This window comes from Balaenoptera musculus, chromosome 4, assembly GCF_009873245.2.
Source record: "Balaenoptera musculus isolate JJ_BM4_2016_0621 chromosome 4, mBalMus1.pri.v3, whole genome shotgun sequence".
Taxonomy (NCBI): Eukaryota; Metazoa; Chordata; class Mammalia; order Artiodactyla; family Balaenopteridae; genus Balaenoptera; species Balaenoptera musculus.
This window is the reverse complement of record NC_045788.1, coordinates 133,206,936-133,234,642: the sequence shown is the minus strand read 5'-3', so window position 1 is coordinate 133,234,642 and position 27,707 is coordinate 133,206,936. Positions and strand designations below refer to the sequence as shown.

Sequence of the window (27,707 nt, the reverse complement as noted above, 5' to 3'; positions counted from 1 at the left end):
GGCAGATTCTCAACCACTGCGCCACCAGGGAAGCCCTTCTCTCCATCTCTTTTTAAAAGTTAAATTCCAGGGTATTAAAGCCTTATAAAATCTGGGAACAGACAATAGTACACAAAAGGCACTCTGCTATCTGTTATGCAGTTAAGGACTAATTCCAGTCTTTTGGAAAAAATGGACCATCTTTCTACTGGAGAGATAGGAAAATGTTTTTCTTCTTCTTCAGTCATTCCCTTTCCCCTCAGCTCCTTCTCTCTGATGGATCCAGGAACTTTTGGGACAGAGGACCGGGAATGGCCAGAGTCACTGTGAGGAGAAATGTTTAAACCTGCTCCTGAGAGAATTTTTCCATTTCCTCCCTCTTCCCAAGACCTTTCTCTAAGCCAGCATATCGACTCTGCCCACTTTTTCTTTTCTTGGTCTGCATCAATTACTACTTCTTCACACAGAAGATATCTTCTGCTAGAACATGAGTTCTAGTGGGGACAGAATGTGGGAAGGGAAGGTATATCCTTTGCATGAAAGACGTATCAAATTCTCTCTTCTTGCCTTTTTTTCACTCAGGTGAAAAAACTGGATGTTACTGGTATTTGTCATTACTGTTAAGTAACAGGGAGTTTCCCAGGCATCAGAGATGAATTTACTAATATTTACTTCCCTGTACAGTTTGAAAAAAAATTCGTGGAAGCTTACTAAAAACACACAAAGAGTTCCCAGCCTGAACGTCAGTGGTGTTTAACTTCAGATTCAAACGTGTCTAGAAGGTAGATCAATTTACATGTGGGACTAGGGAGTCTCCTTAAAGAGCTTATCCTGAGAAGAAATGTTGGTAAAAGGAAGCAGTGTAGTTCGCCAGAGCGGAGTCTGCACCACGCTGCAGACTCACTGGGTTAAGGCTGTGCTCCGGCCAAGTCTAAAGTTGAGGCTGTGAAAAAGCAAAGGGCAAGCAAGAGAGCTCCCTGTCCAGGAGCTCCGTGGGGCGGTGACGGCAGTGGGGCCCCTTCAGGATAACAACGCCGGGCATGCGCACACCGGGTACAGGGACCAGCCCCCCTCAGTTGTGAATACCTCGTGAAGACAGCAGGTGCCACTCCTGTGATGCATGTTTAATCAGTTCAAGCAGAACCACCATAAAACCCAAGACTTTTGGCCTCAGTGCTTATTACAGAAAACTGTTTAACAAACTGCTTAAAAAACAGCAATGGGGGTTAAGACAAAGTACAAATGAAATAAGATACAAAGCTCACTGCATAGAAACATTGGAAACATGGTTGTGTCCTTCCACAACTCAACAAGACACACAAACAGTGTCAAAAACCCCCATTTGGTTCAAATTTTAGATTACGATCGTTTGACAATTATTTCCTGCGCATTTTTTACGTGTGAGGCACCGCACTGTGGTAGGTGCTGGGGATACAGTAATAAGTCAAAGTAAATTCCTGCTCTCACAGAGCTTCTGGTCCCCTGGGGGGCAGACAGACACCACGAAACAAACATGTCAGGTAGTCAAAGGGTTACGGGGAGGAGCGGGCAGGTAGGAAAAGTTTCTGTACACTCTCCAAATTCTTAGGAGCAATCAGAGGCTGCTTTGAAGGTCACAGTTTGGGGAAAAGATACAAACTCTAAATTATATTTTTGAAATAACTTTTTTATAGGTTACAAATTTCTGGTCAGACTCTTTAGTTCACAGTTCTCGAGCAGCATTTATACTTTTCTAACTAGAAGCTATGCTAAGTCTTTATGGCTGTACTACTGGAGTATGGCCCACATCATGCACGTGCACGTGTAGGCATAAGTATGTATGTATGTATGTTTACAGACGTATGTCACCACTTACGTATATGTTAATCTATATTACGTATTAATACATTATTTCTGGCTGTAATGATACAAATCTTTTACATAATGCGTAGGTTATATCTAGCTTCTCCAAGAACTATCAATATTGTAGTTCTGAGGCAGTTTATTGGTGCTCCCAAGTATATCGTATTTCCAAGTAAACTATCCTTCAGAAAAAATACTTGTTACTTTATAAGTAAGCACATCCTGCTTAAGCTACATGTGGGCCACAGTGAAGAATGAGATGGAATTGCATTTTTAGGTCAGAAGACAAGGCAAAATCGAGAGGTTTTTGTTCGCTGCTGCTCAGATGCTTGTTCGCTGAAAACCACAGGGGGTCCCTAAACCCCAAAGACACACAGACTCCCACATCCAGGGACCTGGCGACTCCTGTGGTGTCTTTTCATCCTGATGCCCGAGTTTTCCCTCTTCCACATCCCACGAAGGCGCTGTTTCCTTTTGGGGTGTCCATTGTGAAGCAACCTTCTTCCTGTGGTAAATCCCGGGCCCGCGTGCTGACCCGGCCTGTCGCACTGACACAGCGTGGAGGCCCGGGCTGACAGGGTCCTGGCGTGTTCCTCACTTCCTCGCTACAGAGGCAAATTCCCACTGACAGGGCCTTTACAAGCGAAGGGCCAACCCAGATCTGCTTTGAACCAAAGGCTTCCGGTCAGCAGGATCAAAGGTGTGTGTGGGTCCCTGTAGGGATCCTGCAGCAGAGAACTGCTTCGGCGGGGATCCCCGGCCCATACTGTATGCTCCCCTAGGAGCTGGACCGAGGTCCGGGGAAGCACACGGTGTGCTCTGCAGAGGACATGCTGAGCGTCACAGCCCTTCCCAGGGCAGCTGCTTTCAACCTCTTCTTCCACCCAGAAGACCACAGTGGACCACCGTGTAAATAAGACTAGCCTGCCGTGACGCTGTGGGTAGCTCCATCTCCCTTCCCTTTCACTGGTCCTTCTGCAACGACTGAAGCCGAGAACCCGGCCTCAGAGGCCACCACAATTCCTACACTTCCTTCCTCTGCAGGCTCTCCACGAATAATCCCAAATAGCGAATCATTTAAAAATAAGCTACAGATGCCTCTGAAAGGCATTATATATTTAAAAAATTAGGTTTTCTTCCCAGGTACATTTCCTCCCACACCTTGATACTAAAAAATCAAGGACATTTTCTTGAGTGCATGTAGGCTGAGCAGAAGGGGTGCCTAATACTTCCAGACAGCGTACAGAAGCTGGCCTGGACTCAGAAATGATACAGATAAGCCACGAAAACAAACCACCCTCAGGATGTTAGTAATCAGCAGTTGATTACACACATTATCCTTATTTTTCGCTAAAGCCACCTGCTTCTTTCCTACGGAATGACTCTACTTCTTACTCTGTCTCTTCTCTCAGTACCATTTTCTGGTCCCAAGACTTCTTACATCCACTGTGACTAATGATCTTTTAAGATACTCCCATATCTTAAAAGCGAATAGTAAGTTATCTCCTCAGATAGTTTCCCGTTTCTCTGTAATTTTAGTGATTATGCACTCTGTCATCAGAGGCTATTGTTCCAATGTTCTGAATCAGGAAGACTTCATGGACATATAGCAAAAGATTGTCTGGTTTTAGTCCTAAACCGCAGAAGGGACAGGTAACTGTGACGTAGAAGCCAATGTAATTGGTAAAACGGATAGAATTCCCCTGAAAAAACTGTAAGGACCATACCGTGTTTCTGGCATCTGCAGCTGTTTCCCAGAGTAAGCGACTTTTTCAGAAAACCAAGTGATGGTGGTATTCAGGCTTTTCTAAAGCCATTTCCAAAGGGCCTACTTTCGTGTCCAAAGAAAAGACCAAATGTTCTAAATATGTCCTGAAAAATAACGGACTGTAATACTGGGACGGAGAAGGGACAGATGGTACACGCAGCGGCAGTGGCAGCACGGCGACGGTAGCAGCTGATGCGAACACAAGCGCCGCCCTTACCACACGACGGCATGGTGGGGCTTTAGGGGATCATTAGGAAGACAGAGGGCATCTTCTGGATTTAACTCCTCTCATCCAGGGCGGTCCAATGACAGGTCTTTCAAGACCTTGCACATGGAAAAGAATGTAGAAAACTCTTCTCCAAATTCCTTTCAAATAGTTAAGTGCTTGCCTATGTTTTTAGGACCTACGATCTGAAGATGATCTTTCTTCCCCCACAAGCAAATATTCTCTCAACAGTTACTGAGAGGACCAAGGAGCCCAGGCTCCCACTGCAACTCCCGCAAGACTCCCTAATATTTTAGAGTTCATTCTTGGTCACACAGTTTCCTGTTGCAGAAGTTCTTCACTTATTTTACTTCCACTGTTTTCGTCTTCATTAGAATAGTTTCCTGAATCTTGACTAGTTTGGGAATTGTACTTTTTGTGATCTTCATCAATTGGATTAGTCTCTTCTATTACAGTAAGAGTGTTTGCATTTTCAATTACAGAACATCTTTCTGTTCGTTCCTCAGAAGTGGAAAGGAGTAGATTCCTTACTGGCGGTTCAGAGAAATACTAATTCAAAAGGGAAAGAACAGAAACAGATTATTTAAAATAACAAAAATTAGTTTTCTAGTTCTAATAAGCTGTGGTTTCTTAAGTTATCTAGAAACCCTATCTTTTGACATGCATATTAAAAAGCAAGCTAAGAGCATATCGATCGCACTATAATGTTTAGAATAAAACCATCACTAGTGAGGTCACGTACGTGTTAGTATCGTTTTTGGGAATTATATGAAGAGTCCCTAAGAAAGGTCCACTGTGCTATCAGGGGTGGGGAGTGGAAAAGTGTGCGTGAGGAAGGAAAGGGAGAGCCCTGGGATTTGGGACATTTTATTTTGACATAATAAAAATTTTGGTATCTAATCCACAAATACCCAGAAAAAGCACAGGGAGAAATTAATTTTTCCCTGTCCCACTAAGAATAAAGAGCTACTGTAACTTGTTAGTTTTAAGTTCTTTAAATAACAGCTCTGAAGAGAAGAGTATATAGAAATGATATTAAAAAACTCAGGCATAAAAGAGTAAAACAGTTCATATTTACAGAACGTTTGTACAGTGTTAGGCCTTTCTGGTTTATCGCCTTCGCTCCTCACAAGTCTGCAGGATGGTACTATTGGCTCTGTTTTACAGTCTACGGGCACTTGCTCAAGTGTCCTCAAGAGAGCTGCTCAAGTTCACAGAGCCAGTAAGGGCAAATACACTATAGCCCATCAACAATTCACCTTCAGGTCTCTAGCTCCAAAGCCTGGGGAACCTGAAACTGGGCAGGTAGCGCGGAAGCTGCTCCAGGTGAACACACCACCCCCAGGGTGGTGTCCACACTCCGGTCTCCATCACTCAGTGCTTTCACTAACTATGCCAACCAGAACACCGAGGTGCTGTGAAAGGAAACTCACGTTCTGCTACTTCGTTTTCTGTGATTTCATCCACAGAAATCAGTTTTTGCACTGATGATAATGTTTTAATCTTTTTGTGAATATAGACTTTCAATGGTAAAACAAGTGCCACAGTAACCAAACTGCCAGAAAAATATGAGATTAAGGACACACCTTACTATTCCATGTTATATGCTATTAAATGACTGTTTCTAAAGTTAATTTTCTGAAACTCTGAAGAAGAAAACCCAAATCAGTCTGTATTATTTTCTGAATATCAAGAAAACATTTATATTCTGTTGAAATCGAATATATTTCCCATTCATTTTAAGAAAAATCCAGTTAGCTCTTGAAAAGAAAAGTAACATACCTCATCTACAGTGGAGGGAGGTTTACTTGATGGAAAGAACACATAATTGATACATCTCAAGAGGACTTTCACAACATAAACGGCAACAATGACAGAAAATAATGCAGTGCAAATTCCAGCTATAAGCCAGGTTTTGGAAGTATTTCCTAAAAACAAGTAAATGGTGTTTAGCATCAATATAGGTTTTGACACACATACGTTAAGACTGCTGACAGTCTGTGTGAAACAAATACAGCCATGTGAAAGGAAATATACATTCTATTAAATAATACCAACAATAACATAAAAAAATTCACAACTGAACTAATTAAGGGATTTCCACATAATAATAATATTAAGGATTATATAAAAAATTAAAATAGTCTCATTAAATTCTGAGTAATAATAAAAGGAAATTAATTATGCAGATATCCATGAAATATAAAGCATGCAAAAACCACTGAACTAAGTTGAGTATTAAAAATATTCTCTAGGGGCTTCCCTGGTGGCGCAGTGGTTAGGAATCCGCCTGCCAATGCTGGGGACACGGGTTCGAGCCCTGGTCCAGGAAGATCCCACATGCTGCGGAGCAGCTAAGCCCGTGTGCCACAGCTGCTGGGCCTGCGCTCTGGAGCCTGTGAGCCACAGCTACTGAAGCTCACGCGCCGGAAGCCCGTGCTCCGCAACAAGAGAAGCCACCTCAATGGGAAGCCCACGCACTGCAGCGAAGAGTAGCCCCTGCTCAACGCAACAAGAGAAAGCCCATGCGCATCAATGAGGACCCAACGCAGCCTAAATAAATAAATAAATTTATTTAAAAAAAAAAATTTTTTTCTACAACTGGAAGGCTCAGCGTGAAGTACTCACACAGTTCATGAAGAAAATATTCTCTATATTTTTGTGGTAAAAAGGAAATATTTTACAATTTTCAATTAAGTCTTGTTACATTAAAAAAGAAAAGATACAATAAAAGATTCTGACCTGGTTTTGTTTTCTCACACACAGTATCACTAAAAACACTGCTTTTATTCCACTTGTCATTCTCAGTGAGTGCTCTGGCTTTCACACAGTATACAGTCAGCGGTTTCAAGTTAGGAAAGGTAAAATCAGTTCTTTTCTCTACAACTTTTCTCTATAAAAAATAAGTAAATCATTGATAAAATTTAGAACCCCAAGAAATCATATAGGGAATATCTATTTTCTGAATTCCTTAAATAGTCAAGATTGGCCTCTCCCAAACACTTAGTTGGTATATGTTTGAGAAATATAAATTTCTTTTGGACAACACATTATAACCAAACTCAAAAGTTAAACATGGCTGCTGCCAAAAAAAGAATACAGTATGTTCCTAAGATGACTCTACTTTATAAGTACACGCTGATTTGGTTTAATCACCATCGTGTTGTCTCTGTTTAGTGGCAGAACAATTAAGTGCAGAGGTTCTGGCCTCAAACTGCCTGTATCAAGATATCACTCACAGCTACATGGCCTTAGGCAAGTTATTTAATCTCCCTGGGCCCTACTCCCAGGTCTGTAAAGTGAGGACAATTATTACTCCTATCTGTATTAGTCAGCTATTGCCGCAATAATGTTGTATAACAAAACATTACAAGGCCAACAAAATAATGTTGTGCAATGCTGTGTAACAAAACAGCCTGTGGCTCAAAGGATATTTGTTTTTCTTACTCGTGAGCGTCCCAAAGTGCTGGGGGAACGCTCACTGAGGCCGTGGATCAGGTTTAGGTCTGCTCCACCGTCTCCCATCCGCCTGGGGCCAGAGACCACGTGGAGCTTGCTTTCCTCTTGACAAATGGGAGAAGCATGCATGCGCACTTAAGGCCTCTGCTCACACCACATCCACTCCCATTCCACTGTTTACAGCCTAGTATCAGTGAGGCAGTAACGAATATTCCATCCCAAGTGTTTGCTGAATAGTAATTTAATCAATCAAACTGTCTGGCAGGGTTGAAGAATGATTGAGACAATTCATGTAAAATACTTAGCCCAGTACCTGATACATAATGAGTATTCAATAAATTTGAGTTGTTATTACGATTGTAATTATTGATGTGTTACCCAGCATAGGATGGCAAAAAAAGAAAAAAAAAAGTTATTGAATCTACTATTTGTCAAGCAATGTGGTATGTATTTTCATATATTTTACCTCATTTTAAACCTTATAAACATCCTTTCAAAAAAATTAAGTTACAATGTAATATGCATAAAATGGATAACTAATGAGAACCTGCTGTATAGCACAGGGGACTCCACTTCGCTGTACAGTGGAAACTAACACAACAGTGTAAAACAATACACCCCAATTAAAACAACAAAAAAAATTAAGTTACTATGACCACCACCACTTTAGAGGAGAGGAAACAAAGCTTTAGCAGTTAACCACCTTGCCTAAGGTTACACAGTTTGGTGGCTTGAGACACAGATTTACATCTTTCTGATCTAGGGATGACTGAGAACTAACCACAGTGCTCAATAGGGTTAAATTCTGCTATGGTTACAGAGTGTTCAGATAGTTAAAATGAAAGCAGCCAAGTCGCTGGAATTTTCTTAGATTTTCAACAGGAAATGAAGTTATAGAATTTACCAACTTATTTGCACAAGATTTTTAAAGGTTGATTCCTTGATTGTAATTCCACAGGGAAAAGTGATCTAGGAATAATGTGGATTATCTGATGTATATTAGCTTTGTCAGTGGTTTTTGAATTTTAGGGTTTAAACGAGTGTTTCTCAACCCTTTTGTCATGACTACTCCCCTAAGGAGCCTTTTTAGACCATTTTTTCCTAATCCCTCCCCCTTTACAAAGTTGAGTAAGATTTTGTTGGGCAAAGTTGAACACTCGAGGCAGGTTTTCCTCCTGGAGGGTCACGAACCACTGTAACAGGTAAGATTCTTTTGCACCCTAGAAACCAATTTTTGCCCTCTTGGAGGTGCCCCACCCCCCAGGGGATATTTGGCAATATCTGGAGGTATTTTGGGTTGTCAGAACTGGGAGGGAGCGCTACAGGCACCTAGTGGGTAGAGGCCAACGGTATTGCTAGCCATCCTATAATGCACAAGGCAGCTCCCACAACAAAGACTCAGCCAACCCAAATGTCAATAGTGTTGAGAAACCCTGGTTCATGAATACCTGAGAATCCTGTTAAAAATACAAATTCCTGAGTTCTACCCCCAGAGATTCTGACTGAGTAGGAATAAACTCAGGATCTGAATTTTAAAAACTAACTGTGGGGGGGCGAATTCCCTGGCGGTCTAGTGGTTAGGACTCCATGTTTCCACTGCAGGGGGCACGGGTTCCATCCCTGGTCAGGGAACTAAGATCCTACATGCCACGAGGCGTGGCCAAAAACACAACAATAACAACAACAACAACTAACTGGGGCCCAGATGCAGGTGATCGTAACTCTTACTGTGTAAAACATGGGAAATGCTCATTTCTTCCTATTGTAAATATCTGAGTTAATCACATAAAGTTTAAAAATTTCCCTAGAATTTTAACTTCAAGCTTTGTTTACCCAAACCACAGTTATAACTCTAAATTATAAACCTATACTACATAGTCTTTTTACCTCAGCATTTGAAGTGTTTTCCCGAAAAATAACTTCATAAATTAGTGGGTAAAGCTGGTTCACAGACTTGTTTTCAGACTCTTTTGGAGCACCGATGGAGACGTGCAGTGAGTCATCATTAACGGATTTCATGCTAATGACTGGAGGAAATAGTATAGCTAGAAAAAATGTGTAAAGACACAAAGTTCAAATTAGACTAAAAAACAATTTTAAGAGTTCGCAACAACTTGGAGAATTACAATGTAAAGTAAAAACTATTGGCTTACTTTTCATTTCAGTATTAAATATTTTCTCTTCAGACCAAAACGATGTGTTATTTCCATTAGATGCTTGGACACGGATACGGTGAATTCCTTCTGGGAAAACATTTTGAGGAATCACACAGTGGGTAGTTTTGACATCTTCACAGTTTGGTATTTGTTTCCATTTGTCTGAATGACTCCCAGGAATCCTTTTTAAAAACTCACTTTTAAGACAAAAAAATGTTTTTTAGTCTAAACACATTAATTTAGTAAACATTTACTGAATACCTATAATACACTAGACACTCTGTTAGGGGCTAAGGTTACAGAGGTAAACGGTCCTCACCCTCAGGAAACTCACAGGACGGTGGAAGAGACATGTTCACAAAAGAAAACCAAAGATCTTGCTCCAGAGTGTGATAAGGTAGTGGTGTGCTAGAGCTGGCTCGTACCGGTGCACAAAAACAACTGCTAAATTTTCAGGAATGCTGCCAGCTAGTTGTTAAATACAGCCACTATTAAAAGTTAAGTTACATAAACTTACAAATAAATAAATTATATTAAAAACAAAGGTAATAAATACTCAAAACTCATCTTGTCCTAATTATTTTCCTACATTTTATTATCTGTGCTCAAGGCTATTTACGTCTATCGTGTCTACACAGCAGAAACGCTACATGACGGAGGGCTTACTGTGCATCTTCCCAAATGCATGTTCAGTGACATGCTGTTGGGAGCTTGACAGTGGCCATAATAGGAGTAGTTATATTATAAAAACTGGCAAATGCTACAGATAAGGCTTTTCCCTACTGGAAAGCCAGCTGCTAAACGTACCAGTACACCTGTGGGCAAGTGCTGTATCAGAGATACACACCAGTGTCCTAAGAGCAAGTCTGCACAGAGTAAGACTGGGCCTGGAGAGGTTAAGTAAGCTGCTCAGAAACAAACAGCTCCAAGCATCTCAGTTCAAGCCTGGAACTGTAACAGCCTCCTGACTTGTCCCCTTGTCTGTCCTGTCTCCTTAGTCCCGCTGCACCACACACAATGTGGCCACCTTCACCCTCCTCAAACACAGCCCTCATGTTACCCGTCCCTCAACACAAAATTCCCAATGGCACTCAAATGCCTACAGGGCAGTCTGAGGCCAAGCCTAAGCTTACGCCATCCTATTAATTCAGTGTTCTCTCTCATTGCTCTCCCAGGCCCAAATGTTCTGCTACTCTCAAAGCAGGTCCTCCCTTCTTGTCGGCAAAATTCCAAACTGGCCCCCCAAATTCCTACCCGCTGGTGCACAAGCCCTACATGATCCCCTCCGCCTCAGTGTGGGCAGGATCCGTGAACTATTGATTGGGTTACATTATTTGGCAAAGGTGAAGGGATTTTACAAATGAAATCAAGGTCCCAAACCAGTTGACTATGAGTTAATCAAATGAGAGCCTATCCTGGGTGGGCCTGACCTGATCAGATGAGCCCTTTAAAAGAGGGTCTAGAGGACAGAGATTCTCTCTCCTGATGGCCTCCAAGAAGCAGGTCACCATGAGTTCTGCAGCTGCAAGAAATGGATTCTGCCAACCACCACATGAGCTAAGGAGACAGCACGAGACAGCGTGTACGAGACAGCACCCCAGCTGACACCTGAACTGCAGCCTTGCGAGACCCCGAGCAGAGAACCCAGCTAAGCCACACCTGGACTCCTGACCCAAAGTCATGGACAGATAGATAATAAACAGTGTGTTTTAAGCTGCTAAGTTTGTGGTAGTTTATTACAGAGCAATGGGAAATGAACCCCTTCTTGTTACCCCGACCTAATTTTGTCTCTTCTTATCCTGAGCTTTCCCCTGTGTGTAGCCCCTGCCTGGGATGCCCTCTCTTGTCGTTTACAAATATGTGACTCAGCAATCAAGGCCTGGTTCACACTGCATCTCCTTCCAGAGGGCTTCTTTGGTCTCTACAGCCCCAACCACCTTTACATTTCTGACTTCTGTAACCCTTATAATCTGTACTCCACTCCTCAGTCCTAAATCACATTTTGCTATGCAAAGGCAGATAACTGCTTCGGATTTCTAGCACCATGTGTTTTATTCTGCTGTACCTTTACGATTCCTTCAGTGCTTTGTACAGTGTGCTAAGTACCCAAAAGAAACTTAGAGACCAGCCATCAGAAACCCCTATCCCTGTCTAGTCTGTGGCCCTACTGTTTAACGTGCTTTTGAAAGTGAAGAATACATAAAAGACTCCTGTACAGTTTCCTGATCAGTGTGTGTGTGTGTATGTATGTATGTATATCTGTAAGGGCGTGTATGACATGAATGTGTTTATTATACAAACTGTTATTGCTTCGAAACTAACACCAAAGGGTAGAGAGTCATCAATCACAGCAGTATTGACTTCCCTTTTCCCTCATTTTTTCTGTGTCTTTCTAGTCTCTTTCTTCTCACTCTTCCCTTCCTGCTTTGCCTATACTTGCCTTTGGTCCCTCTATTCCTCTGCTCTCAGTAGCTCTTTCTTTCCCGTCCCTTTTCTCCCCATGGTGCACTTCACCTTCCATTTGATTATCCTCTTCTCTTCTCCCTCTCTACTTATCCCCTACAGTTTTCCAATCAGTATAAACTATATGCAGTCCCTTTCCACTCACGTGGTGCTAAGCTTCACTCATATTTGGCTGGTCTCTACTCAATCACACAGAGCACAGTTCTCTCCAACTTTCTTAATTTCCCACTAAAGTAATCTGCCAAAGCCACGAAAATAATCAAGACAATGGGAAGGCTAACTTGAATTGAACACGACAGAGTGACTGGAGTCAAATCATTTCAAGGGCTCATGGAAGAAGTGGGTTCTGAAGAAAGATCACGGCCATGGGTCAAGTATTCCAGACTGAGGAAATAGCACATGCAACTAGAATCACACCTTTAAAAAAAAAAAAAAAAAAAAAAAAGAGAGCCAGTAAGAACACTAGATAGTATTAGAATGTACCCATTTTACAACAAGTGAAGAAACTGAGGCCCAAAGAAGTTAAGTGATTAGCTCAATGACATCCTGGGACTAGAATGAAACACTCCAGTTCCGGTATATCACAACCACCTTTCCATCAGGCCACACGTGTGCACGGAGCAGCAGGTGGCTGAAGCAGGGTGAAAAGAAACCTAACAAACTGGGCAAAATAAACTGCCAAAGGACACTTATGCAATAGAACTTACTGGGACCACTGAGCTCGAAAAGTTGTGTTTTCATATGCGTAATCCCATTTAAGAACATAGACCTGATTTTCAGCATCGATTTCAATATTTTCTGGTGCAGGCACTTTATGTTTCTCTAGAAGACAAAGAGCACACAAAAACACACACATACATTTTCTCTAGTGAGATAACAGACGGCTAGAATTCCTAATGGCATGAGCAAGAAGATAAAAGGCTCGCATTTTTTTTTTTAAAGATTTATTTATTTATTGATTGATTGATTGATTGTTATGTTGGGTCTTCGTTTCTGTGCTAGGGCTTTCTCTAGTTGCGGCAAGCGGGGGCCACTCTTCATCGCGGTGCGCGGGCCTCTCACCACCGCGGCCTCTCTTGTTGCGGAGCACAGGCTCCAGACGTGCAGGCTCAGCAGCTGTGGCTCACGGGCCCAGCCGCTCCGCGGCATGTGGGATCCTCCCAGACCAGGGCCCGAACCCGTGTCCCCTGCACTGGCAGGCAGACTCTCAACCACTGCGCCACCAGGGAAGCCCCAAGGCTCGCATTTTATCATAATGACCTAACAGCTAAATAAGTTATGGTGTATATTCACGCAAGGGAATACTATGCAGCCATTTAAAAGAATGTGATAGATCTATATGGGCCGACATAAAAAGAGAGCCTCAATCTATTGGGTTAAACAAGCAAGTTTAAAATATATCTGGCAGGACCTTATTTTTTAATTTAAAAGACAAAAACCCCAAAACTGTTAAGTCCAAGTATATACTTATATAAGCCCTGAAAAAAGTATGAAAGGTTGTACACAGACTGCTGGTGATACTTATCTCTGGTAAATGGAATTGGGGGTCAGGAGGCAGGAGAGGAAACCTTTAAACCCTTCTATACTGTTTGATTTTAAAAACAAAGCATATTAAACTTATAACTAAAATAATAAATCCAAGCTCCTGCCCTTAAACCTTAATTGTTGGCAAGATGTCACTGATTAAATGTATCAGGATGCTTTCATATTTTAACATTTCATCTATAAAGGTAAACTTTTTGGAAGACTAACTGTTCTTCTAGCAACTACCTCCCTTTCTTGTGGATTCTGAATAAAAACAGTTTTTTTCATTAGAAAATACTTGGATTTTACGCAAAATTTTCATTACTATTTACTTGAGACAAAAATCCCAAATAACATTTGTTGCTTACGTAAATGCTGTTAGAACGCTTTTGTTTTAATGTCTATTAAACCATCACATAAGCTTTAGCAACTATTGGAAAAATGCCAAAATTAATAGGTTGCCGATTTGTATACACAGTTGTTGAATCTGAAGCAAGACTTCCTCCTTACCTGTGGTGTTTATACAATACACTGGACTGTAGAGACCAACTCTTCTTGGTGAACGTAGTTCTGCTTTAACTTTTAAACAATAAGTAGTCTCTGGTGAGAGTTTATAAATTTTATCTCTGGAATAAACAGTTTCAGTCCTTTCCTATAATTAAAAAAAAAAAAAAAAGAAGTCTGTTCTTTAAAAAAGTATAAAGTCAAGTTTTAGAATTAATTCATGTCATTCTTCTCTCACATCAAACGAAGATAAAAATCCTGCTTACTTCTGGACTTGGAGAGTTTTTCCAGATGACTAAGCTGTATATAAAGCTGGAGTGATCCATAGCCCACATGATGCTGTCTTTTGTCCCAGGAGGAGAGATGTGTATTATTATTGCCTTATCTTCAGCTTCTAAATGTACATCTAGAGGACCAATCTGAGCTGTAAAAACAAAAACACTTACTATATAAGTTCACTAATACAAGCCAAAACATTCATACAACAAACAGTTCTAAGCGCTTAATATGTGCCTGGCATAGAAAACGGAGAAAATCCCTCATGGAGCTTATACTTTAGTGACGGATGTGGCCAAAAATCCCAAATAAACAAATGCATATAATGTTATAAGGTCGTGTGTGCTGTAAGAAAAAATGAAGCAACATCAAGGGACAAAGAATGGCAGCAAGAGCTGTTTTAGGTAAGTTAGTGAGGAGGAGGCTCCCCGAGGCGTCTGAGCTGAGAGTTGAACAAGGTGAGGGAGTCAGCCATGCAAGTCTCGAGGGGAAAAGCATCCCCAGCGGAGGGGGCGCCAAGGGCAGAGCCCCCGAGATGGGAATGTGCTCACCATTTTCAAGAGACAGTAGGGGGCGCTCGAACGGCTGAGTGGTAGAAAATGAGATCAGAGAGGCAGCTAGGAGCCAGGTAACAGGCAGAACTCTGTAGTCTGAGTCTGCAGTCTCTGGAGGACTGCTGAGACCTGATTCACATCCGGGAAAGATCACCCTGGTTGATGTGTGAGGAAGCAGGGAAGCTACTGCAGCAGTTTGAGTTACAAATGAAAGTGGCCTGGCGAAGGCTGGTAGCAGGGGTGGAAGTGAGAAGGGATCCGATTCAGGATATACTTTGAGGGTTGATCACTCAGAATTTGTTGGTGGACGGGATGTTGCATGAGACAAAGAGATGTCAAAGGTGATGCCAGGGCTCTTGGCCTGAGCAAATAAATAGGTGATGTCATTAACAGAGATGAAAAACACTGCAAGAAGAGCAGGTCTGGAGGGGGAAAATCAAGAGCTCTGTTTGGCCATTTAAAATTTGAAACGACTCGTAGACCTCTAAGTAGAGATGCTGAATAGGGAGCTGGTGATATGAGTCTAAGGTAAGGGGAAGGAATGAGGCTGGAGAGATATAATTTGGGGAGTCAAGAGCACAGATGATGTTGAAAACCATATGATTCCTGGTGGAGGGCGCGTAGAGAGAAGACGTTCAACGACCAAGCCCTGCAGACTGAGCCCTGCAGCTGTCCAACATTTAAAGGTCTGGGGGATGAGAAGAAACTGACAAAGGAGCAACCAAGGAGCAGGAGGAGAGCCAGGAAAGAGCAGTGCCCTAGAGATCAGAGATGGAAGGGTTGCAAGAAGAAGGGAGTGATGATCACGCCGATGCCACAGGGGAACTGGGCCAGAAGAGGACGGGGAATCCACCAGGCATTGTGGAGGTCACGGTGACCTTCGCAAGAGTAGTTTTAGGTTAGTGATGGGGAACAAAGCTCAAATGGAGAGGGCTGAAGAGGGAGTAGGAGGAAAAGTGCACAGAGAGGGGGTACAGATCATTCTTGTGTGAGTTTTGGTACAGGGCAGTGGTTCTCAAACTGTTTGGTCTTGGGACCCCTTTACACTCTTAGAGAAACTGAGGGTCCTAAAGAGCTTTTGTTTGCATGGGCTATGTCATTGAATATTTAGCATATTAAACATTAAACTTGATAAAAATTTAAAATATCTATCAATTCATTAAAAAATAGTAATGATAAAACCCACTACGTGATAAAAAATATCTGTGATAAAAAATGACTATATTTCCCAAAACAAACAAGCCAAAAAGCTTAGTGAGAACAGTGGTGCTATTTCACATTGTGTTCAAATCTCTTTAATGTCTGGCTTAATAAAGAAGGCAGCTGTGTCTCACACCTACTTCTGCATTCAGTCAGTCACCATTGCACATCAAGCAGCCTCTAGAAAACTCCACAGTACACTCATGAGAGAATGAAAATGAAAAAGACTAGTAAGTCTTAGAATTATTAAGAAAATAGTTTGGACTTTATAGACCTCCTGAAAGGGTCTTGGAGACCACGCTTTGAGAACTACCACTATAGCAGCGGTTCCCAACCTTTTTGGCACCAGGGACCAGTTTTGTGGAAGACAATATTTCCACGGATTGGGGGGGCGGTGGTGATGGGGGGAGACGGTTCAGGCGGTAATGCAAGCGATGGGGAGCGATAGAGAGCAGCGGGGAGCGGTGAGGAGAGGCGGGGGGCGGCGGGGAGCAATGGGGAGCGGCAGATGAAGCTTCGCTCGCTTGCCCGACGCTCACCTCCTGCTGAGCAGCCCGGGGTGGAAGGGGTGGCTTGGGGACCCCTGCACCATAGGGAAAGCAGGAAAATGAGGCCATAGCAGGAAGGAGACACCGGTTTAAGGGAATCCTTGTTTGTTTGTTTGTTTGTTTTTAAAGATGGGAGACTTTATATCATGCAAATGAATGGGCTTGGGAAGAGAACTGTTCTGGTAATATTTAATAAAAAATACAATGTAATTCAGCTGGCAACTTCTTACCTTTTTGAAATGGTATAAATGGCTTAACCTCATGCCATTGAGAAGCGTTGTTTCCTTTTTCTGCTCTTATGCGCAATTCGATTTTTTCATAAACATTTTTAAGCTTGACTGAAGAAAAGTTGCATTCGGTACTAGTAATATGTTGACACCCAGGCAATTTTTTCCAATTATCCATCCCTGGTCTTCAAGATAAAATAGCAAATAAATGAATGAACATTATAAATACAAGAGTGACAAACATGTTTTCTATTTACATTAACATTATAAAGCTAGTGTAAGTAGTTATTTCTTCTACTTGAGTTAATGTCCTGACAATATTTTTGTGCGTAATATTCTACTCTTTTTCAATACCTATATACCAAGTTATTATTTATACAATGGAATAATTCTGACATATAATTTTTTAATATAAAAAATCCTAATGCATTAGGATTTCAAAGAAGCAGAGAAAGAAAGAACCCGTAAGATAAAAGTGGACTTACTGTCGGCTTTGTTAAAGATAGTTGTGTGACTTTTGGCCAACTACTTTGTATTCTGGATCCTCTCTTCCTTACTGAAAATTTGGGAAGTAGATTTGATGATTCCCTTCTGACCTCCTCCTATGAAGAGATTTACTAACCCTAAGGAAGACCTCAGAATCAGTATGGTTTGAGAATTTCCTCTGCTCTTCTCAAAACCAAACTATTCCTTCTGCATACTGATCTCTGTAATTCCTTTGTTACATGACTAGAAACAAAGAACTTAAAATGTTAACATAAACTAACAAACTTCTCAATGTGGATTTAGTCCATTAAAAAGTCTGAGTGATATTAGATTTTTTTTAAGCACGTGAAGAAATTAAGTTGGCACAGAGTGCCTTAAACAGAAAGGACATGTTGTTACAAAGGGGACAGGAGCTGAAGTGAAGGTGAGGGACAGAAGACAAACATTAGGTTTCAAAATTTTTGCCTGTGGTAAGCCCTGTCTGCCTTAAACCAAAGAGAGAAACTATCCTCTGAGAAGGCATTTTTGTCAAGCCTAATTCATAGTTCTAGCACTAGCTGATTTTTATTTTTTGGGTAATATTGTAGACCTCATTTTAAAGATGCTAAAGCATCTTTATTTTTTAAAAAATTTATTTATTTTAAAAAATATTTATTTATTTGGCTGCACTGGGTCTTAGTTGTGGCACTGGGGATCTTCACTGCAGCATGCGGGATCTTTTTTTGTTTTTAGTTGCGGCATGCGGGCTCTTAGTTGCAGCTTGCCGGCTCCTTAGTTGTGGCATGCGAACTCTTAGTGGCGGCATGCATGTGGGATCTAGTTCCCTGACCAGGGGTCGAACCCAGGCCCCCTGCACTGGGAGCATGTAGTCTTAACCACTGGACCACCAGGGAAGTCCCTAAAGCATCTTTAATAAAAAGCTAAGGATGCTCTATTAAAAGCTAATAGAAATTAGGGATGATATCTAAACAATGTTTGTGCTGACTCCAATTCAAGTCTACCTTATTTTTCAAAAAAGAAACATTTTAAAAAAGTTACCGGGACTTCCCTGGTGGCACAGTGGTTAAGAATCTGCCTGCCCATGCAGGGGACAAGGGTTCGATCCCTGGTCTGGGAAGATCCCACATGCCATGGAGCAACTAAGCCCGTGAGCCACAACTGCTGAGCCTGTGCTCTAGAGCCCGCGAGCCACAACTACTGAGCCTGCGTGCCACAACTACTGAAGCCCGCGCACCTAAAGCCTCTGCTCCGCAACAAGAGAAGCCACCACAGTGAGAAGCCCGTGCACCACAATGAAGAATAGCCCACACTCGCCACAATTGGAGAAAGCCCGCTTGGAGCAATGAAGACCCAACACAGCCAAAAAAGAAAAAAAAAAGTTACCAAAAATATACACTACCATATACACTTCATTCCTGGCGAGTTTCCCCTTCTTTACCTATCTGAGCTTTGAGATTAGAGTTGGCATTAATAATACCTTGATTTAAATGCAAATCTTCCTGAGAAACTCCTCCACAACAGAATCTATTTTTTTAAAATCCAGACTTTAAAAATCTAAACCAAAAATTCAGATTGTTTTTCCCCTCAAATGTCATTTATTAGAAAATATAATTCCAGAGAAATTAGGAGATTAAGGAAGTCTGGGAAGTGGGTACAGTACACAGACCTCTTTAAATCAGGTGCACAGAGGGTCAAAATAAAATAAGCTCCAGGCAAAAAGCCAGTACAGCATTTCTGGTCCATTTATATGGAGAACTTTTATTATACTCAACAGAAAACCTTATAAAAAATTTAAAACTAAGCCTTGATATGGTTTCAACCCACCCTCACTCTTTACATCTGTCTATCCTGCTCCAGGAGATGCAGCTGCCCACTCTATTACAACTGCTTTTGCATGTAAGGGAGCTACTGCAGTGGTAGCTACATTTATATTTTCTTAAAAAAAAACCCCAAACTTTATCATATACAGTGTTTGATCACAACAGAAATATAACTTGAAAATAAATGTGTAACCAATAGAAAATTCATTTCATAAAACCAGTTTCATAATAAAACTTCATGCCATCTTTGTCTCTCCTATTCACTAATGTATTCCAAGTACCCAGAAGAGTGTTTGGCATAAAAAGCATTCAATGTTTGTTGAATGAAGACTGCACACTACATACGTCATAATACATTTTATTTTATTTATTTTAAATAAATAAATAAATTCATTTTTTTAGTTAATTAATTTATTATTTTTGGCTGTGTTGGGTCTTTGTTGCTGCATGTGGGCTTTCTCTAGTTGCAGCGAGTGGGGGCTACTCTTCATTGCAGTGCGCAAGCTTCTCATTGCGGTGGCTTCTCTTGTTGCGGAGCACAGGCTCTAGGCGCAAGGGCTTCAGTAGTTGTGGCATGGGGGCTCAGTAGTTGCGGCACACGGGCTTAGTTGCTCCATGGCATGTGGGATCTTCCCGGACCAGGGCTCAAACCCATGTCCCCTGCATTGGCAGGTGGATTCTTAACCCACTGTGCCACCAGGGAAGTCCCCATAATACATTTTAGATATAAGTCACAAACACTGACATCTTAGATAAGTATATGTTCTACAGGCACTGGTATCCCAATAGCTTATTTATGTGTCTGTGTATCATTTATCACCAGTGATATGTCTAATGTTCTGAGAAACACTATGTGGAATATCTGTCTGCTGCTGATATTAACTACACTTTGGTTGATCACGTTCTCCGCACCACTGTTATGCACACTTGATACACAATTGTGCAACACTCACAACAGCCTTCCGAGTTAGATGCTTCATCACTGGGGTGTCCCAGGCCAGTCTGCCTGGGACTGCCCTGGTTTAAGCTTACTGTTCCAGCTTATCTAAAATCAAGTGCTTCTGTTCACTCTCAGAAGTATCCTGGTTTCAATGATAAATTACATATGATCATACTAATTTTTTATCTTTACTTAACAGATAAGGAAACTGTGACAGAGAGAATAAGTAGCAGAGGATGGATTTAAACCCAAGCAGCCTGGCTCAAGTTCATACCACACTACACCACACTAACCGCTAAACTGGCTCCGCAAACTTGTGACCTGGCATGTTCTTACAAGGCAATTGTTTATAAAGCAAGCAGAACAGAATAGAGAAAGAACACGCTGAAATAGTGCATTGGATACTAAAATCAGAACGGACAGATTATCATGAACTGGAGAATTCAGTAGAAGTGACAGAACGTGTGAAGGAACAAGAACACGAGTGCACTGTCTATGGCTCTGTTCTTTATTACAAGGGTAATTTTATTTTATTTTTAAATTTTATTTATCTATTTAAAATAATTTTTTTTTTTTAATTTTGTGGCTACGTTGGGTCTTCGTTGCTGCACATGGGCTTTCTCTAGTTGCGGCACGCGGGCTTCTCATTGTGGTGGCTTCTCTTGTTGCAGAGCACGGGCTCTAGGCACGTGGGCTTCAGTAGTTGTGGCTCACGGGCTCTAGAGCACAGGCTCAGTAGCTGTGGTGCACGGGCTCAGTTGCTCCGCGGCATGTGGGATCTTCCCGGACCAGGGCTTGAACCCATGTCCCCTGCATTGGCAGGCGGATTCTTAACGACTGCACCACCAGGGAAGCCCCTACAAGGGTAATTTTAAATAAAGGAATCTGAAATAATCTCTGTTATAGCTAAAACAGTTGTTTCATAAGAACATTCTGAACTAAGGCAAAGAACAAATTTGGTAACAAAACTCAGAGTTCAATTTAAAGAAAATCTCTAAAGATGAAAAGTGTTAAATTATCAGTTCTGAGAAAAACCACATATGTGTGTGTGTGTGTGTATGTGTATACATATATATGGTTGACCCTTGAGCAACACGGGTTTGAACTGTGTGAGCCCACTTACATGCAGATTTCTTTCAATAAATACATGTTACAGCACTACACGATCTAGGGTTGGTTGAATCCACAGATGCGTAACCGCAGATTACGGAGGGCCTACTGTAAAGTTATACTCAGATTTCCGACTGCACGGGACAGGGGTAGGGTGGGGTGACCATCCCTAACCCCCGCCATTGTTCAAGGGTCAACTGTATATACACACACGCACAAATTACTCACCAACAACTGGAGAACAACCGGGCTGTGGTTGAAGTGGTGGAATCCTGGTTCTAGAGGTCCTACACCCTGTTTCTTCACTGCCTGATTCCCTGCCTGCTCTTTCTTGGACAGGGATCATGGTTAGCAGACAGGGCCCAGAACCCAAAGCAAAGTACTATACTTCCTAAGCGGCATTTCCTTCTGTAATCCCTTCTTCCGCAACTCCCTGTCTGCCTATCCTCTTGGCAATCGTTAAGTAGAAAGTTAGCACTAGGGAAGAGGCAGAAACACCAGAAACACTGAGTCTGTGGGAAGGCAGGGTCCAATATACTGATGTTTATAAAGTGTATCTAGAATTAAAACTTTGTGTATGATGGAGACAAGAGGAAAGCCTGACCACAGAAGCCTATTCCAAGACTGTGGCTAGGCCATTAGGGGCACTCTCCCATATCCTCAAGGTATGCTCTAGGTCAGCCCCTAATTTATATTTAAAGAAGTTGGAGCATACAGAACAGAGAAGGTATGGCTGTGGACTACAGAAGTTGTCTGCTAGCCTCGTCCCCAGAATCTCTTGTTTCAATACCCAAGGATGAATTTGACTGAGTCTCTATTTGTAGAAATGAAGTTATAAGTGTTATGCAAAATAGCCATACATTTTCTTTAAAAAAATGGAAAAACCAAATGTTTCCGAAATCTGAAAAAAAAATTTATGGTGTTGAAATGGTAAAAATTATTCAGCAAATCAATAAGTAGAGTAACGTACATTTTATACTCTGCTGAAAAAGTCACATTCCTGACAGACTCACTGTTGCTGTTCCACTTCAGGATAAAGTTGTCATCAATGATGCAGACCCTGCCATTTTCAGGAGATTTTAGATTTGTTCCCCCTGTCAAGGCAATAAGAAAGAAGACAGTTATACATACATACATATACACATACTAAAGATATTTTATATATTTTAAAATGTTATTCTTCACATCACTGATTGGAGAATGAATACATTTAAATATAAAATATAAAAGTTAAGCATATAAAAAAATCTAAAAAAACCTAGTGCTTGCTCTCAGCATGGGGAGGCTGCTAATTATTTCTATCTCTGCATTCGAGAGAGTTGGAAAATGGTTGAGTTTTTAAAATCTATAAAAAGCAAACATTATATATCAATTATATCTCAATAAACGTGGAAAAAATAAATCATAAAAAGGTAAGCATTGTCTTTTAATTGGAAAAAAAAAGTCTCTGTATAAAAGTAGTATTTTTCTTTGGTCTTAGAAGTGATACTGACGTAAAGGATACGGGGTTGGACTGTTTAACAGCCTCAATTTGGTTTCGCATACTATGTTCAGAGAGGGATATACTCTGATAGAGAGCTGAACAGATGTGGTTTCAGAGCTGACAACTATTCATAGGAACCAAACATTCACATAACAAAATCGATAGCGATATATAAGTTTATCACGTCACCCAAGCCCTACAGGAACCTGAAAAGTTCTTGACCACTGAACGTATCAAGTCTGAACCCTTCTGTTTATTTTTAAGGACTTCCATCTAGAGACCTATTTTATTTCTTATGCTTTTTTAAAAAACTGAAGTGTAGTTGATTTACAATATTGTGTTAGCTTCAGGTGTACAGCAAAGTGATTGAGTTTTATATATACATGTTGCAGATTATTTTCCATTTTAGGTTATCACAAGATACTGAATATAGTTCCCTGTGTTATACAGTAAATCCTTGTTGCTTATTTTATGTGTAGTAGTTTGTATCAGTTACTCCCATACTCCTAATTTATAACCCCCCCTTGCCATTTTTTTTTTTTTTTTTTGCCCTTTATTTCTTATACTTCTAGTACAAATCTTCCACCAGTTGGATGCCCTCTCTTCTGATTTTTCCTTTTTGGCTCCTCCAAATAGCGTTTCTCTTCCTCTCTGACCGCCCAAATCCTCCAAGACCCAGCTCAAGTCTGCCCCCTAACAGAAAACCTTCCTCAAATACTGCAGTTCATGCCAACGTTGCTCTTTCTTTACACATTGTATCATGAATCTGCACCACTCAATTTCACACTAAAGTAGATGTACTCAGCACAGTATCCGACATCTAACAGGCTCCCAAAACTTGCTGACTGAAGATGTCGTTTAAAAAATTGCTTCTTTGGGACTTTGCTGGTGGCGCAGTGGTTAAGAATCCACCTGCCAATGCAGGGGACACGGGTTTGAGCCCTGGTCTGGGAAGATCCCACATGCCGCGGAGCAACTAAGCCTGTGCACCACGACTACTGAGCCTGCGCTCTAGAGCCCGCGAGCCACAACTACTGAAGCCCGCGCGCCTAGAGCCCGTGCTCTGCAACAAGAGAAGCCACCGCAATGAGAAGCCCGCGCACCGCAACGAAGAGTAGCCCCTGCTCACTGCAACTAGAGAAAGCCTGCGCATAGCAACGAAGACCCAACGCAGCCAAAAATAAATAAATAAAATAAATACATTTATTAAAAAAAAATTGCTTCTTTATGTTAAACACAACCTCCAACCAGACTGGAAGTTCCTTAAGGCAAGGTATATACAGCTTCACACTTAACCTGCATTTTTCAGAGTCCTCAGACTAACGCTGAGTTCACAGGAACTTTTTCCATATCACAAAGGACTGATCTTTCATGATGATAAATTACAATTTTTAAAAGACCAGCTTTTAAGTTTACTCTTTTCCCTACAACATTTCTAGCCTTTACTTCTGCTTCAGGACAAGGATGTTATCTCCTCACAGACTTTCTACTACAGGGGTCCTTGTATAGAACTTTTTTTAATTGGGATTGCTGCCTCTACTTTCCAGTTAGAGATATTATGGTATGGAGTCAAAAAAAGAGGAGACATCTGAGGAAACATTTTCTGACTTTTCTTTTTAATTTGGGGAGGTACTCATTGAGTCTCCTCATCCACATTTTTCTATTTTACACTCCTATTCTCCGAGACTTCATCACCGAATAGAATTACTTCCCCGTGTCCCACTCTAAACTTAATCCCCATCCCAGTTGTTGGAATTTTAGAGATTCTGTGCAGCCAGAGGACAGTGACTGCGTTTATGGGGTTAACAAAAGGCCTGATGGCATCTGTAGTCTCCAGCCCAGAATATTCTAATTCTAGTAGTTCTGGGCCCTGAGATAGGATGCAGCAATTTGATACCTGGGGTACAGCCAGGTATTTCCTCAGAGATGAAATCCTTCTGCTACTAAGGGAAGGAGACCCTGGAGTTAGAGGCATCTTGGCATTTGGGAGACAAACAAATAATTGACTGATAAATGGACAGGGACTTGGAAATAGTTATTAAATAGGATTTTAGAGTTCATAGATTTTGTTCTATTAGTATTAGCAATATCCCTTTGATAACAGTTTATTTCAACATTTAGCATGTAAAGTATATAAAAGGGTACTTAATCCAATATTTCTATTTATAAAATTGGTTGCTTCAACCCTTCACATTCATATTGATGACTAGAAATGGTTTATTATATATATACATTTTTAGTATTTATTTATTTGGTTGCGCTGGGTCTTAGTTGCGGCAGGTGGGCTCCTTAGTTGTGGCTCATGGGCTCCTTAGTTGCGGCTCACCAGCTCCTTAGTTGGAACACATGGGCTCCTTAGTTGCGGCACGTGGGCTCCTTAGTTGTGGCATGCAAACTCTTAGTTGCGGCATGCATGTGGGATCTAGTTCCCTGACCAGGGATTGAACCCGGGCCCCCTGCACTGGGAGTACAGAGTCTTATCCACTGCGCCACCAGGGAAGTCCCATGGTTTACTATATTTTTAAGTCTGACATAAATCCAGACACATACATCTATACAAATATAAATTTCCTCCCATATTTTGGATAGTTTTCTTAGACTAGGATCCCAGAGTTGCATTTACTAGGTTTGAAAGTATGAACAGTTTGATGATTTTGAAACATAGAGCAACATTATGATCTCAAGTTAGGGTTAACATTTCATTTAGTTTTCAACACTGCTATTCCTTTGAGAAAAAAGTAGATTAGTTAATTGAAAGATAACTAAGCCCTTAACATATAGGTGGATAATCAAGAACTAAATTGTGTGACCTTTAGAAAAAGTCTAGCCTTAGGCCCCAGGGCTTTGAGGCCAGATTCTCAGGGTTTGATTTCCTCCTAAAGCACTGGCTAGCTATATGGCCTCAGTCCACTCCTCTGTAAAATTAGGATAACAGTGCCTAGCTTTGTTCTGAAAGCTGAATGAGTTCACACCTTTAAAACACTAAGAGTAGTGCCTGGCACATAGTTAAGAGGACAATAAATGCCACTTGTGTATGAAGTTTATTTTAGCTCTCCTCTAATCTAGATTAAAATTGTGATCTTAATGAACAACCTCCTGGAATGTTAATTTTACATGAAAATTCTGGGGAAAGACTTTTTATACGAAAGCAAACATGAGTTGAAGGCAAAATTTTCATGAACAAAAGACTCCAAAGAAACTACCAGGGGTTACACCAGGACCCCAGTACCCATATACTATATACTATGTATGTGGAAGAGTTTGAGAAATAGGTGTGAAACAGAATAAAGGAAACATCATTTAAAATGAAGTCAGGAGGCCAGAAGCTGGAGCCTTCACGCACTTTCACTCACCATCAATTCCAGACCCCAGGAGGAAGAATTCTCCTCTACCAGCAACAAGCACAGCCAATGGGAAAAGCAGCACCATCCTGAACTCTTGCTTTCCTCCAATGGACTTACTCTCAAAACAGCCCCACCCAACTTCCTCCTTTTTCTCTATAAAGTAACCTTCTTCTCTTTTTGTTGTTGGACTTGCCTAAGGTTTTTGACCTAACTTGCTTGTCCCAAATTGCAATTCCTCTGCTATTCTGGAAGAAACCCATTATGCTGGTAAAATAACTAACTGGCTGTTTTATTTTTTAGGACAAGATAGATAGGATACCATGTACCCCAGAAAATAAGGATATGCTTTTCTAAACAAACAGGTATCTTAAGCCCACGAGGCAGCCTCACCAACTCCTGGATTCCTGCTCTCAGCTGCTAGGCCCTGTTTGTCTTTGGGCCTCCAAAGACAAAGGGGGACACCGAGTTCCCCTTCTCACTACAAAGTCAACCGTATGATAGTTGCCATTCCTCCATGCATCCCAGCTAAGTTAAGAAAGGCAGCAAATTAGCTTGGTGGCTCCCAGCCTTTGTATTTTGGCTTTGTATTTTTCTTTTATTATTATTATTTTTGATTAGATTGTACGAATCCTGAGGGCAGAGAAATGCTTGCAAACCTTATCCCCCTCCCACATGGGACCAAGTAACTGTTTACTAAATTGAGGAAACAGCAGCACATAGCTCGTGGCTAAAGCCTTGTTTATTATTAAAAAGTCCAGTCGAGCTGCCGTAATTTCCGGACGGAAACAAACTCGACACCAAAGCCCTCCCACACCCAGCCCCGCGGGGTAGGAGCCCAGGGAACAGGCACAGAGCCGAAGGGATGGCGAGGAGGGCGCCCCCAAGCAAGCGGTATGGAAGGATCTTGAACATCACTTTCTCTCGTTTGATTTTCGAGCCCAAGTCGGTTTCAATGTGAGCGCTGCGACCACGGACAACCAGAGGTCTCCCAGAGAGGACCTCTGTCCCTCCCGGGTCCGAGGTTTCCCACGCCGCCGCTGTCCAGCCTCGCGCCCAGCCCCCGACCCATGGACCCCCATCTCTCACCTGAGGCTGCGGGCAACACCCACGGCGCCCCAGCGACCAGCATCAGGGTCGTCGCGCCCAGGAGCGCGAGCATCGTCCGCGGGCCGCCGGCAGCCCTCCAGTCACATCTCCTGCCACCGCAGGTAGGGCGAGGCGGCGCGAAGGAAAGTTGGGCGCACTGGCTGGCCCCGGGCCGGCGCCCCAAACTCGCCGAGCCCACCTCCGCGTCGCCCCGCCCCTCTGCCCACCGACTCCCGCGCACGCGCCGTCCCTTCTGCGCGCGTGCCAGCGTCCGCGCACGCGCGTCGGACACTGGTGGGCTGCACAGCCTCCGTTGCCGTCTCTCTGACCCCTCTTTCCGGCCCGGGACTGCACGCTCGCGGTGCACCCTCGGGTTCCGGGAAGACCGCGTCTAACCGGAGGCCTTGACCCGGGCGGGAACGCGGAACTTTGCCAGTGCGTCTGCGCAAGCCTCGCGGCCTGGCCTCTGCTCCCCCGTCCTCCTCGCCTCCCCACCACTTCCCGCTAGTAGCAACCGGAGGCCACTGTCGGGCGCTCTCGTCCCTCGCCCTCCCCAGCCCGGGTAGCGGACAAGGGAGCCTGGGAAAGCGGTGTTGGGGAGGCTTGGGGATTAAGGGAGAAAGCAATGAGGAAGCTTCCGAGCGGGTCAGGCCGCGAAGGGTAGGCGTGTCCAGAGTTAAGCCTAGACACGTTGAGCTCCCGTTTTCCGAGC

The 27,707-nt window shown here is 42.3% G+C and overlaps 1 protein-coding gene across 5 annotated transcripts; it reads right to left on the bottom strand.

Moving 5' to 3' along the window:
* IFNAR1 (interferon alpha and beta receptor subunit 1) lies at positions 1-27,601 on the bottom strand. Of its 5 annotated transcripts, XR_005019702.1 has the most exons (12): positions 26,996-27,601; positions 22,053-22,176; positions 16,730-16,911; positions 14,188-14,345; positions 13,928-14,069; positions 12,601-12,715; positions 9,428-9,627; positions 9,162-9,319; positions 6,558-6,708; positions 5,598-5,743; positions 1,619-4,364; positions 1-35 (listed from the first exon to the last, which is right to left on the bottom strand). XR_005019702.1 is itself a non-coding variant. In XM_036850557.1 (11 exons), exons 1-11 carry the CDS (start codon positions 27,066-27,068, stop codon positions 4,125-4,127), a joined length of 1,689 nt encoding a protein of 562 aa, XP_036706452.1. In that variant the 5' UTR covers positions 27,069-27,601; the 3' UTR covers positions 1,083-4,124. The 5 variants fall into 5 exon arrangements, 4 of the variants coding, with proteins under 4 accessions (XP_036706452.1, XP_036706453.1, XP_036706455.1 ...); XM_036850557.1 differs by lacking the exon at positions 1-35 and having other exon boundaries at positions 1,083-4,364; XM_036850558.1 differs by lacking the exons at positions 1-35; positions 26,996-27,601 and adding an exon at positions 17,212-17,349 and having other exon boundaries at positions 1,083-4,364; positions 22,053-22,175.
* Positions 27,602-27,707: the final 106 nt, after the last annotated feature.

Excerpts from the sequence above, each read along its gene's own strand:
- IFNAR1 (XM_036850557.1), bottom strand. The coding sequence starts at position 27,068 with ATGCTCGCGCTCCTGGGCGCGACGACCCTGATGCTGGTCGCTGGGGCG. Across the intron at positions 14,070-14,187 it reads AAAACTCTCCAAGTCCAGAA|GAAAGGACTGAAACTGTTTA; the intron begins GTAAGCAGGATT and ends TTTTAATTATAG. Across the intron at positions 12,716-13,927 it reads GTATTGTATAAACACCACAG|AGAAACATAAAGTGCCTGCA; the intron begins GTAAGGAGGAAG and ends TTTGTCTTCTAG.